The sequence below is a fragment of the Symphalangus syndactylus genome, chromosome 12 (genome assembly GCF_028878055.3).
Source record: "Symphalangus syndactylus isolate Jambi chromosome 12, NHGRI_mSymSyn1-v2.1_pri, whole genome shotgun sequence".
Taxonomy (NCBI): Eukaryota; Metazoa; Chordata; class Mammalia; order Primates; family Hylobatidae; genus Symphalangus; species Symphalangus syndactylus.
In genome coordinates, this window is record NC_072441.2 from 121,532,661 (window position 1) to 121,545,851 (window position 13,191).

A 13,191-nucleotide genomic window follows, 5' to 3' on the forward strand; every position below is an offset into this window, starting at 1 on the left:
GAGTGATCAGAAGAGTGTCATACTTGCAGTGGCAAAGGTGACACAGGCATACAGCTTCCTACTGTCAAACTGTCTTCCTGATGTTTCTGCTTGCTTTCATGTCTAGGAGCATAAAATTCATTATTTATCTCTAATAAAGTAAAAATAGTCTGGACTCTCTCTATATATAAAATACATTTCTTTTGTACAATTCCTTTGTATTCCTGTATCAAATGTATTCTCTCTCTAAATATATATAAGTATGTATTCCTCATTTAAATATATTTTTAAGGTTGCTCTTTCCACAGCCAAGTCACAAATGTGTATGTAAAAATATATATATTTATATATATTTTATATATGTTAATATATATTTATATATTTTAAATATATCTTATAAAATATATAAATATATTTATATTTAAATTAAAGTCACATATATACATATATATATTTGTTACTTGGTGGTGGAAAGAGAAACTTAAAAATAAATATATTTAAATAATGAATAATCTGAAAGGATTTCTAATTGCAGTGCCAATTCTAGAAGTTTCTATGTCTCTATGTACAGCAAAAGTTGATTTGTAATAAATACATTTTAAACTAAATTTCTGAAAAGCCTGTAAGAAAAATTATATATGTATTTTAAAGTATAATGTATTTTTCGTAGACTCAATTTATAAAGTAGAGATATATTCTATACCAAGAGCCTACAATATTGACCATTTCCATGGAAGCAGATCTTGGAATACCAGTTCACGTTTCTACAAGTATCAACGGAAAATAGCATATATGAAATTTTTTAGGCTATACATTTCAGAAAATCATAATTCCCTATATATTAAAACATACAAATGTGTGTTTAATTTTAAAATTTTATTTTTTTACCTTTTTCCTACATTGTAAATACACTAAATTTTTTTTGGAAATACAAATTATTGAACACTGAATTCTTACTAAATAATAGTCACCATTCTATGTATTTTTACCTGATTTCATTTAATAGTCATAGTCAAGCTATTGGTAACAGCTCTATTTCTTAGTTGCAGAAAAGAGAAACGCTAGGCTCAGAGAAGAGAGATATATTGCTCAGATTTACCAGCAAATAAAGATCAATCCAAGAATCGAACTCAGGGTTTCTGCTTGGCTTACTCTCTCTCTCTAGAACTGTGAATTTACTTGGTTCTTTTTGCCTCTGCTTGAATTTATTATACATGTATATGCAGATTCAGGCTGGTTTCTATTTTTGAAGATCCAGCACTTGTATGAGGGTTCACACTTTCTTGTGCTCGTTGCTGTTGTGAACATACGTGGGGTCCGAATGAATGAAACTTGGCTACCTTTCTGTGTCACTGTGAAAGGAAATGCCCAAGACTCAGCATTCCATAACTTGATCAAACACTTGTCTCTGTTTGCTTTGTGTAGCCTAAGACTCCATTCTGCCTGTGTCTCCTTTGTAAGCCTCACCTGAGGTTTTCCTACTTAAGCCATGGCCTGGAAATCCTGGCATAGCTTCTTCCCACAAATCATGGCACAGAGACCCTGCTACCAGGAACAGGCAAAGTGATTTGATATTCAAAGACCCTTGGAGCGAGGAGGCATATTGCTAGGAGATGAAAAATAGGTTGGAGGTTTAGGCAGCGACCTTCAAAAAGTGGAAACTCACACCGTAAGACCTACCTTTATTAACTAGCTTAAGGTGGGTGGTATCTATTTTAGGTTACAACAGAAGGTAGGAAGGCTGGGTTTCCTCCTTGCTGAAGCCACCCTACTTTTCATGCCTGAGGCCTAATGGGGTAAAGCCACCAGGTACTTGTTTGGATTCTGTTCCTGGCTCAGAAAATGACATAGAACTTTCTTCCAGGACTCAGGTCTCTTTTGTGGTGTATGAAAAGGAAGAGGTTATGGGAATTCCCAGGGGGCTTTGATGTCATTTGCTGCTGGAGCTGAGGGCACTGAGTTGGGCTCTTGGTTACCTTAGGGTGTGTTTCATGTCTAGCCCTCATCCAGATAGGGACAAAGGACTTCATATGGCAAGCCTAATCTTGGATCTGGTTGTTTCTTAAGTTATGAAGAAATATTTGTTACTTCAAAGAGGAGGAATAAAAAGGCGGGAAAAGACACTGTAAAAAGAGAGAGTGTGGCTGGTCTTTCCCTCAAAGAAGGAGAGAAAGAAGGGAGAACTGTGCTGCTTTGACCACTGAAAATCATAAAATCATCCTAATTAACCCAGCAATGCAAATGAACTCTATACACATACTGCCAAGGCTCAGGAAAAATCAGTCTGTGGACAAAGAAGAATTCTGGTTAAAATAAAAACATGTTTTACTCTCCTGCTCCCCACTTTTAGAAGAAGGCCCTGTCATTTGATGTTGTACCCTGCTTTTACACTGGGAACAATTTTCCTGGAGCTTCATCACCCTTAGAATAAATGATAAAAAGCTATAGAAACGCACGTAGAACTTTGTAAGGTTCAGTTCCAGATTCTGATCATACAACACCCATATAACACCAGAGAAAGTTGGGATTTATTCTCAATGGAAATTAAGAGAAATACTCAGCTATGGGAAATAAAACAAAAGTAGAATTACCGTATCAAATAAGTCCAGTGTGGAAGATAAACACTGGACTCTCAGCAGTAGCAAGAATCTGGTCTTCATCTTCCAACTTCTCCAAGATGTTTTTTTTTCTCTCAAAGGATTTCTAAGGACAGCACTTCCATAGTTCATTCTGAAAGTCTGTTTTAGTGTTAATCACCCTAATCATCTAGGGACATTCCTGACTGATACATGAATTTTCCTGTGTCCCATTATTGGCTCATTTTCCTGGCCAGGGACTGGGTATACATGCTTGATGCACCAGGAAGATGCATAAGAATAAACTGTTTGGCAGATTCTAATTTCAGAAGCAAGAGACTGCAACAGCGTCTCTCCCATGTCAGAGTTCACATGCTATGTGAGAGGTTCTGATAAAAATTTTGGGGAGAGATAGGAAGATGAGGAAAGATTACTAGACATGGCAGTTCAGAACTTGGAACCGTTTAGAGCAAGATGCTAGTTTGATGATTCTTCTCCACTGTTTTCACTTTGGCAATAAGGAGATATTTATTGCACTGGCTATGCAGTGATTTATTGTCTCTGGCAATGGTTTCTTTAAGTTATTGTTTTCAGAAATTTAAAGAAAGACAGGGTCAAGTGAAAAAAAAAACAGTTAAGGTATCAGTCTCAGAAAAAGATAGGATGCTCAGCATCTGAAAATCATCTTCTTTCCATTTGATCTTGATGTTTGATACAACCTTGAATACCTTTCTGTGTCTACTCCATATTTTTACCATTTGTAAAAAAAAAAAAAAATGGAAGCCCTTACTTTGTAAATAATGAGCTCTCTAAGAAGAATAAAAATGGTATGGCACATGTCTTGATAGCTCAATGGAAATAATGATTCATACATAAATGTGCTTATGCTTAGGTGTGTTTCAATAGACCAGGAGTGGCCAGAGCAATTTTTATTTTTTTGACAACTGACGGCCTAGTTCCTGGAGAGCATCGGCAGCCGACAGTGACTCTCTACCTGACCGATGTCCGTGGAAGCAACCACTCTCTTGGTGAGTCTGACAAATATCCCTTTAGGGCCACTAGAGGACAACCCGGTAGACCCAGAAGTCAGCTTGATGTCTGTCTTTTATGTTGTCTGGGATCTTGCCTACATCATACATCTAGGTTTTGGCATCGTACACCTATTAAGAGGATAAAATGAATACAAGATATGGAAACATGGTACTAACAATGGCTGAAAATATGATTCATCTCCGTTTATCTTCAGGAACCTATGGACTGTCATGCCAGCATAATCCACTGATTATCAATGTGACCCATCACCCGAATGTCCTTTTCCACCATACCACCTCAGTGCTGCTGAATTTCTCATCCCCACGGGTTGGCATCTCAGCTGTGGCTCTAAGGACATTCTCCCACATTGGTCTTTCGGCTCCCAGTAACTGCATCTCAGAGGACGAGGGGCAGAATCAACAGGGACAGAGGTACAAAGTTCCCTTTCTTTCTTTTGTTTCCTTTTCTTGTGGCTGTAATGAATGGCTCACATTTATATAATGTTATGTATAGAGTGTTTGCTCAATCACTAACTGAAAAATGAATTTAGGAACTACTAAAAAGACATAGGAAGCAAGCAAAGAATAATTTGTGGAAGGCATACTTGGGTTTTATATTTTGTTCTTCTTTCCTTAGCTGACCATAATTTTATGTAAATATTTAATGTCTTTACAAGGTCTTAACATCTTTTTTTACATATAAAACCACCAACTTCAAATCAACATTTTTACATAAACTGCCAAAAATTCTCTGCCAAAATCTCAATGTTCCTTAAGCAATGTATATTTTTCCACTTCTTTCCACCTGGACAGTGTATATAGCAAGTTTAACAATTACTTGCTAGGGTGTGTCTTATAATCATTTAGAATTATATGTGGAAATAGGAAATGCATTAGCTACATATGTCTTTCTGTGGATGTCTGTGATTGTCATCCTCTAGACAGATGTGGCTATGAGGTTCACTAGCGTCTCAGCAGCAGCTATTGGAGGGATTGTACTCACAGTGTTGGTGTGCCCAAGGTTAGGGGAAGGAGCCTCCCAAACACAATAATCTATTCTGCATTTGGGCTAGAATCACTCTATGCTTAGTCTAGTCAGTTGAGTGGGACTACAGGTGACAGGGTTCATTCCTCAGCAAGGGAGGTGAGATCACTTACTTGTTACTAGGTGATTATGATCCTAGTGACAAAAGCTGGGGTTCCAAGAAGTGCTCCATCACCAAAAAGAAATTCTGGTGCCACAAAGCTGGTTCAAGGCATCCTAGATACTCAGACCTCACAGGGATGGGCAGTAGAGAGTACTAGTGTAGTATGTTAGTTATCTATTGCTGTATAGCAAATTATACCAAAAGTCAATGGCTGAACACAATAAACATTATCTCACAGTTTCTGAGGCTGAGGAATCTGGATGCAGCTCAGCTGGGTATCTCTGGCTTAAGATCTCTTATGAGGTTGTAGTCAGGCTGTTGGCCAAGACTGTAGTTACTCAAACCTCAAGCAGAGCTGGAGAATTCACTTCCAAGCTCACTCCTGTGGCTACTATCAGGCCTCAGAAGATCCACATCCAAGCTCACTCATAGGTGCTGGCAGTGAGCATGCTCACATAGAAGTGGCTCAATTCCTTGCCAGGCAGTCCTCTCCACAGCTATCTGAGTGTCCTTGTGACATCGCAGCCGGTGATCCAAGACAGAAAGAGAGCCAGAGATGGTGAACACATGAGAGACTACCCAAGAAGGCAGCCACAGTCTTTTTATAACGTAATATTGGAAGTGACAGTCCATTACTTCTGGCATATTCTATTCATTAGAAATGAGTCAGTAAGTTCAGTCCATACCCAAGGGGAGGGGTTGGCATAGGGGCATGAATCTCTGGGGGCCAGTAATAGTAGTTTATGTTAACTGAGCATTAACTACATGCCAGGTATTGTTCTAAGTGTTCGAAAGGGAGAAACAGTAAGGGGTAATGAATATCATAAGGTTAACGAGTTCATCTGCAACTTTAAAGTCTTCTTTCTTAGTGAACAAATGTCTCCAAATATCAAGACAAGAATGTAGACTATTAAAATAACATTTATTAGAATTACGGCCTCTCTCTCATATATTTTCAAATTATATTCTCTACTGGCTCTACCTTTGGCCTTAAGCCATACAGCATTTCTTTCAGGTCCCTGAAACCTATCTTCTTGGTGAGCTTTGCACATAGTGTTCCTGCTTTCTTGACTGGCTTCTAATCCCTCTTCACTTCAACTCATACTCTACCATCAAGATTCACCTTCTGTGAAGTTTTGGCAAACTTCCTCCCTGTTCCCATAGGACATACTGCATAACACAAACTCTGCAAAAGCAGCTGTCACATTGGGTGGTAACTACTTACTTACTTGTTGTTCTTTCTCATTAAACTCTGAGCTTCCTGTAGTGGATAATTCTGCTCAGTATCTCTGAATATCTACAGAAGGCCTAGCACATAGTAGGTATGAGAAACTGTTTTGGATGACAGTTGCCGACTTTATCTCTAAATGCTCCATGGAACAGAACTGAACAAGAAAAACAAAAAAGTAGAAGTTACAACCTTTCTAGACATGAGGAACAAGAATTCCCCTTACAATCATAGCTGTGAAGTTTCAACAAAGAAATTGATTAATTGTAATTACTGCTGCTAGTTCTTCACTTCTTCTCATGTGGCAGTGTGGGAAAAACAAGTTTTATATGCATGCATGCAAACCAGGAGAAATAGGATATGATTCTCCAGTTTACACTGTGTATCTGGAATGCATAAGCATTTCCAAACCACATGTGACTGACAGGAGCCATGCAAATTGACTTTTCCTTGTCAGCCAGCAAATCAATGCAATGTAGTAAATTTTGATATACAGGGAGCCTAGTAAATCCCATATACTTTAATTGTGAATATAACTGAAACCTAAATCCCTATGTATTCTCAAAGAGTCAAACTGTTTTTGCAGCCTGTATCTATCACAGTTGTATATGTAGATGCACCACAGTATAAAACCCTCAAATTCTGGGCATAGTGAGAGGGATTCCTGGCTTACCTCCTTCTTACCCCTTATGACCTGAATTCCACTGATACTTACATGGGCAGGGGAGAGCTGACAGATGCCTGCCAGTAGAATATGTGTTATCCATTTTGTATTTAAACATTAATGACCAGTGGCCCATCCCTCCTGCAACACTACACTTTAAAACCAACCTGATTGGCCCACAGAATCTCAGATGAAAGCCAGTAAACCTAAGTCAGCCTCTCCAGTGATGTTCATAATCTTTGTCTTGGACAAGGTAATTTCTCCTTGCTTCCCACTTAGCTACTAACAACACAGAAGAATATGAAAACTCTTATCAAAATGAAAAAGCAAGCCTGGCAGCCAGAATCTGTGAGGATTTCCTCCTGATTACAAATGTATTGGGGTTAAATTGAGAAACATAATTAGAAATCAGATCATGCACGGTTTTTGTTTTCTGGAAAAAAAAAGCATTTAAAGAATAGAGCCATACTAAAAGAGGAGAGGGAAACAGGTTATTCTTTCTTCATTCCCTGGTTCCTTTAACTTTGTTCTGTCTCAGTCTTGTTTCTCACTCTGCTAGATGACTACCCAGTTTATGACCCTTTGGGCTTATTCTTCTGATCATGAACCCTTTAGTCTTGAAAACCAAGTTCAGTTTTCCTGATTTTGGCCACCAGTGCTCAGGAAGAGTTCAATTCATTCTTACCCTCCAGTTGTTTCCAGCTCTAGCCACTTTAGGGATAGGTTCTGCACAACTTGCCACAGTATCAGGATCAGGCAAACCTCCAACCATCCCAGGATTGTGTTGATGGCTTTGGGAAGTGGAAACTATCTATTTTATTAATGTAATGGGATTTGCAGTGTGTCTAAAATATAACCCAGACACCAATATGTTAACATACCTAAGTGAGTGAATTAGTTTACAGACAAACAGGACTCTTTCTACTTTGGGAATTTACAAGGTCAGGTTAGAAAAGTTTAACAGTAGACAAGAATTGCTGATGGGCATGTGGTTTCTCCTATCAAATTTTGTTCTTCCAGTCACATGGATAAAATGAAAAAATTGATTGTAACTTCTGTGACTTACCTGATAATATATCCATAAGATCTCTGAGTGCTGAATCTTCAAAAGATATAGAACATTATGTCCTTTTCCAGGCCATGGATTGGTGACCATAATTGAAACTTTTGACTACTCTACTCATCTCTTTACAGCATTTACACTTTTTCTTCAATCTGCATGGATTTCCCAATCTACCTGGTTGAGAATGTGGTGTCAGCCTTTTATGCAATTGTGCTTCTTTCATTTTTCTATTGTATTCCAAACAGTTTTTGATTTATATAATTTGATATTAGATAGTTAAGTATATAATTTTTTGTGAGCCTTTTATCTTTATTAGGATCATACATCTTGCCAATCATTTTACCCCTTTAAATGCCTGTGGCTTTGTATTCTACTCTTTCTGGAATTAAAAGTTCTATCCCTGCCTTCCTTTTGTTTGTATTTGTTTGATAAGTATTTGCCTTTCTTTAATTTTTAACCTTTCTCTGTCTTTGCTGCCAGTGAGCCCCAGGCACATAGCTTCACTGCACTGTTTACAAAGATATTCAGATTTTGCCATGTCCAACTACTCCAAGATTTTATTCCAAAAGTTTATCCCATGATCCTCAAGCCTCTAGGATTCTTTAGGACTCAGTAGCATTTTATCTTTAGGACATTTATCTCCCAATATATAATGGCTTTTGCCACTGGTTCCACACCCCACCCTACCTCACTAAGACCTTTATACTTCCTAACCTGAAGTCTTGAAATGAGTAAAGAAAAGGTAGTACTGATAGAAATAATGACTGGAGAACAGATCTCTGACCCAAGAAAAACAGGGCCCAGTTTTCTTGTCTTTATAGGGGCCAGGAAATGAAGAAAGAATGATCTGTTTTTTTTTCTTTTAATATGGCTTCATTACTATTCTCTCTTTTTCAGGAAACAAAAAGTACATGCTTTGGTTTCCAATGATGTTTCTCAATTTAACTCCAATATATTTTTCAATCAAGAGAAAATCCTTACAGATTTTGGTTGCCAATCTTGGTTTTTGGTATTGATAACAATTTTCATATTTTTCTATATTGTTAGTATTTAAATGGGAAGCAAAGAGAAATTACCTTATAGTATTCTTGTGAGATTAACTGAAAATAATACATGTGAGATTTGTAACACCTTCTAATACCAGGTTGGAGTACTACCTGTGGCAATTTTCACAGTATTCACCATCTTTATTTTTTGCCAATCAGGTGTGCCAGTTATCAGTCAATTTGTTTGTTGCCTCTTGGTTCCAAATCCACCCTCATCACCTATATTGTAATAGTAGAGCTGGATTTTTATCACTATTTATCCTTTGCCAATGGACATCATGTTACACATCATCAGTAGAGGGTGCTAGATAGACAATACAGGAGGAGGGGTTTTCCCTGCTGTTTCTGGTGTAATTTCTTCTCTTCTGTTGCTGTGACATGCTTGGCCAGTGGTGTGCAGCACACCTACAGTCAAATACAGAAGACATTTTTTCAGTTGGCTCTTCATCACAATAAACCAAATGTGGCAGCTTGAGAAACAGTGATGCTGCTGGATGCCATGGATTACTAGCATCCCATATCCCAATGACAAGGGGCTCAGCATTGTACTCAAGACCAAAGGCACAATCAAACTTGTCCCCAAATCCCTTCCTTGTGAATCTGTCTTCTACTATTAACCCCAGTACCATTCCATCTCAGTTGGGATCCAATAAGGACACAGTAATTGAAATAGAGAAGTTTCATAAAAGTAATTATTAACTAGTAATGGAATTAACTACTAAAGGGTAGAGAGAGCTCTAACGAATAAAAGAATGATTGATAAAGGGAGCAACCATTACTTTTATGAGTGATAGAAGAGTATCCAAGAAAGGAACAAATGTGGAAGAGGCTCCCAACCCAAAGCTGAGGTTCAGATCTCGCTGGAGGAGGTGCGGCTGTGGAACATTGTGTGGCAGAGAAGTTTGTGGAGGTTCTACAGAATGGAATGGGGCTGGTAGTCAGAAAATGCTCACTGGGGTGCAGGTAAAAGCTCATGAAGAAGCTGCCTCTGGAACACAATTGGGACTTCTGGAAAGCTGTCACTGTGGTGCTGCTGGAACTTTCTGGGAGTCTCCCCACTGGGCACTAATGAAACTTGATGGGAGACATCCACAGGGGTGCCACTGAGACTTGTTGAGAAGCCAGCTAAGATGCTGGTAAGACTTACTGGGACATGTGGAGTGTCCCTGAAACTCACTAGGTGGTGAGCACCACTGGTTGTCCCACACATGGCTGGAGAAGCAAGGAGAGGTAAGCACATAGCAATGAAGGCAAGCCTCTTCATCCTGCAATGTCTCTCCAGTGCCATCTACTGAAGAAAAAAGTGACCTGCCAGCTGGTAAAGAGAAATGTTTTCATGGTCCAGCTCTAGTATCATAAAGCAGGGCAATGAAGGGTGGATTTGGAACTGAGACAATAAGTTGATAACCAGCAGAGAAAGTCTTGTCAAATAACCAGGAGGAAACCCCTGTTCTCTGTGTCTTTCGTGTTCCACACAGGAGTTCCTTCCTGGCTTCAATACTACTTTTCTTTTTCTTCTTTTTTTTTTTTTAGCCACAGAGTGTCACTCTGTTGCCCAGGCTGGAGTGCAGTGGCACCATCTTGGCTCACTGAAAGCTCCGCCTCCCAGATTCACACCATTCTCCTGCCTCAGCCTCCCAAGTAGCTGGGACTACAGGCGAATAGTATTTTTAAATATAATTTCTGAATAGATTTGAGCTAATTAGAAATTCATTTTTTTAATGTTTTGAACTTAAGCCAAGACCCACATAAAGTATAAATACCTTATTAGTTTATTCAGTATAAATACACATTCTGATTGAGATGGAAAACAAGTAACAGATACTCACAAATATAAAATCATAGTGGGTTCTAAGGTTTGCCTTAAACTATAACTTATCAAAGCCAAGTGTTCTAATATAAAATTGAATAGGATATTAATCTTTTAAAATAAATATCCTTATGGAAACTGGGGTTCTTTCTTCTCTCACTTGTTCTCACTCTCATTATATGTGTAGTGTGTGTGTTTGCATGTGTGTGTTCATGTGTGTTTGTGTATAGAAATAGACTATTTGTTGTTCAAAAACCATTTAAATGGCTCGATGGAACAGGAATAATTTTTTAGTTGAGGAAACTGAGACTCAAGTGCACGAATTTACTTTATTTGGGATTAGCAAAAGTAAGACTGGAATCCAAGTAACTTGTTTCTAGGAAGGAAAGCTTCTATTATATAAATGGTTAACTATTTCAGAAATCTATTCATGTCTACTACTCTTCAAGAAATCCTGCCACCCTCTCTCAAACCATATTTTGATTCAGGTAACAAGACTTTAACTAGCCCTAGAATAATCAAATAGCAGCTGTATTTTACATCTACTTATGTGAACGGGCATATTTGTTTTGAGGAAATGATGACTTGTAAATTCAGGCTCCACGTAATACAGGCAAGCTGGAGAAACCTGATGGAGTAGGTTACCAAGGGGAAAATTGTAAAGATACTTTGGACTTTTGGGAAAGTGTAGGAAATATGTAATCCAGATTAGGGCAATTTTGTGGGCACAATCCAGAGGATTTGAAGTCAATAGAAAAAGAGAAGTTTTGACCCAGCTCCTCTGGGGTCCTAGCCCAGACCAAAAAAATAAAAAAATAAAAATCTTGTTTCTTAGAGAAGAAAAAAAATCTGAGGAAACATATTCTACTCTCTCTGAGATTAAAGTGCATCTAACCCAGGAAAAGAAACATAATTTTGAAAGCCTGGCTTATGTGTGTATTAGTTTTCTAATGTTGTATAATAATATTACTATAAATATAGCAGTTTATAACAATGCTTATTTATAATCTTACAGTTTCTGAGGGTCAGGATTCTAGGCAATGCTTAGCTGGGTCATCTGTAAGGCTATAATGAGGTGTCAGTTAGGAATGTGTTCTCATTTGAAGGCTTGACAGGGGAAGGTCCACTTCCAAGTTCACGTGGTTGTTGGTATTTGGTTCCAAAAGACTGTCAGACTGAGGGCTTCAGTTTTTTTGCTGGATGTTGCACAGAAACCACCCTTACTTCCTTGCCACATAGTCTGCTCCATTGGGAAGCTCACCTATGGTAGCTTGTTTCTTCAAAGCCAACAAGACAAAGAGTCTCTCAGCAAGTAAATTTTTTTTTTTTTTTTTGAGGTGGAGTCTTGCTCTGTCACCCAGGCTGGAGTGCAGTGGCACAATCTCGGCTCACTGCAAGCTCCACCTCCCAGGTTCACGCCATTCTCCTGCCTCAGCCTCTCCGAGTAGCTGGGACTACAGGCGCCCGCCACCACGCCCGGCTAATTTTTTGTATTTTAGTAGAGACGGAGTTTCACTGTGGTCTCGATCTCCTGACCTCGTGATCCGCCCGCCTTGGCCTCCCAAAGTACTGGGATTACAAGCGTGAGCCACCGCGCCCGGCCTCAGCAAGTAAATTTTACAATCTTTTGTAACATAATCACAAGTGTTACAGCTTGTCAACTTTGTATTCAATTGATTAGAAGCATGTCACTGGTCTCACCCACACTCAAGTTGAGGAGATTATGCAAGGGTAGGGATTTCAAAAGGCAGGGATTATTTTCACCACAATAGTTTAGCCTGAGATAGGCGAATGTATGCAGTAACCTTGGAGTAACCTGACTACATGTGTCTCATATCCTGAAAGAGCCACATGCTATAATGGTTTCAACTTACTAGACAGCTTAGGACATAAGGGATGCACAAATAACTTGCTTGCAGGAAAAAAGCATGAAGGAAAAGTAGTGATTCCAAGAGTAAGGTCTTTTCATAGAAATTCCCCAGCTCTTGGTAGGTGGATTATCCAAGCAGTTCTCTACCAGAGAATGTCCTCGCAACTCTCTTTTATCTAGAAAAAGCACATCTATTTTATGAATGATACCTGTCCAGATTTTTTCCCCTTATTCTTAGTCTGCTTCAGAGCCATCTTCTTCATGGCTCAACTGGTATTTTTATAATATCATCAAAATGAAATTTAATCAGTAATATTAATGTGTTTCCTAGAAAATAAAATTACAGTCATGTACAACATTACAACATTTTTCTCAATGAAAGACTGTATATGTAATAATGATTTCATAAGATTATAATACAGTATTTTTTGCTGTACCTTTTCTATGTTTAGATTTGTTTAAATACACAAACACATCATTGTGTTATAATTGCCTACAGTATTTGTACGTAATAACATGCTGTGCAGGTTTGTAGCCTAGGAGCAATAGGCTACACCATATAGCCTATGTGTGTACTAGGCTATATCATATAGGTTTGTGTAAGTACACTCTTTGATATTTGCACAATAAAATCACCTAATGACACATTTCTCAGAACGTATCCCAAAGTTAAGTGACACATGACTGTATATAAAAACACAAAAATTAAAAAGTTATGGTTACTGTTTCAATTATCTTTGTTCTGATTATTTTTATAAAGATGGATAATTGAGAGT

The 13,191-nt window shown here is 38.3% G+C and overlaps 1 protein-coding gene across 1 annotated transcript in view; it reads left to right on the forward strand.

The window, feature by feature from the left end:
* PAPPA2 (pappalysin 2) overlaps positions 1 to 13,191 on the forward strand; it is a 628,099-nt gene that overhangs the window by 509,815 nt on the left and 105,093 nt on the right. Inside the window, exons 20-21 of the mRNA XM_055255382.2 lie at positions 3,448 to 3,583; positions 3,802 to 4,018. Of these exons, the coding sequence (XP_055111357.2) occupies positions 3,448 to 3,583; positions 3,802 to 4,018 (353 nt within the window). The remainder of the gene's footprint in view (positions 1 to 3,447; positions 3,584 to 3,801; positions 4,019 to 13,191) is intronic.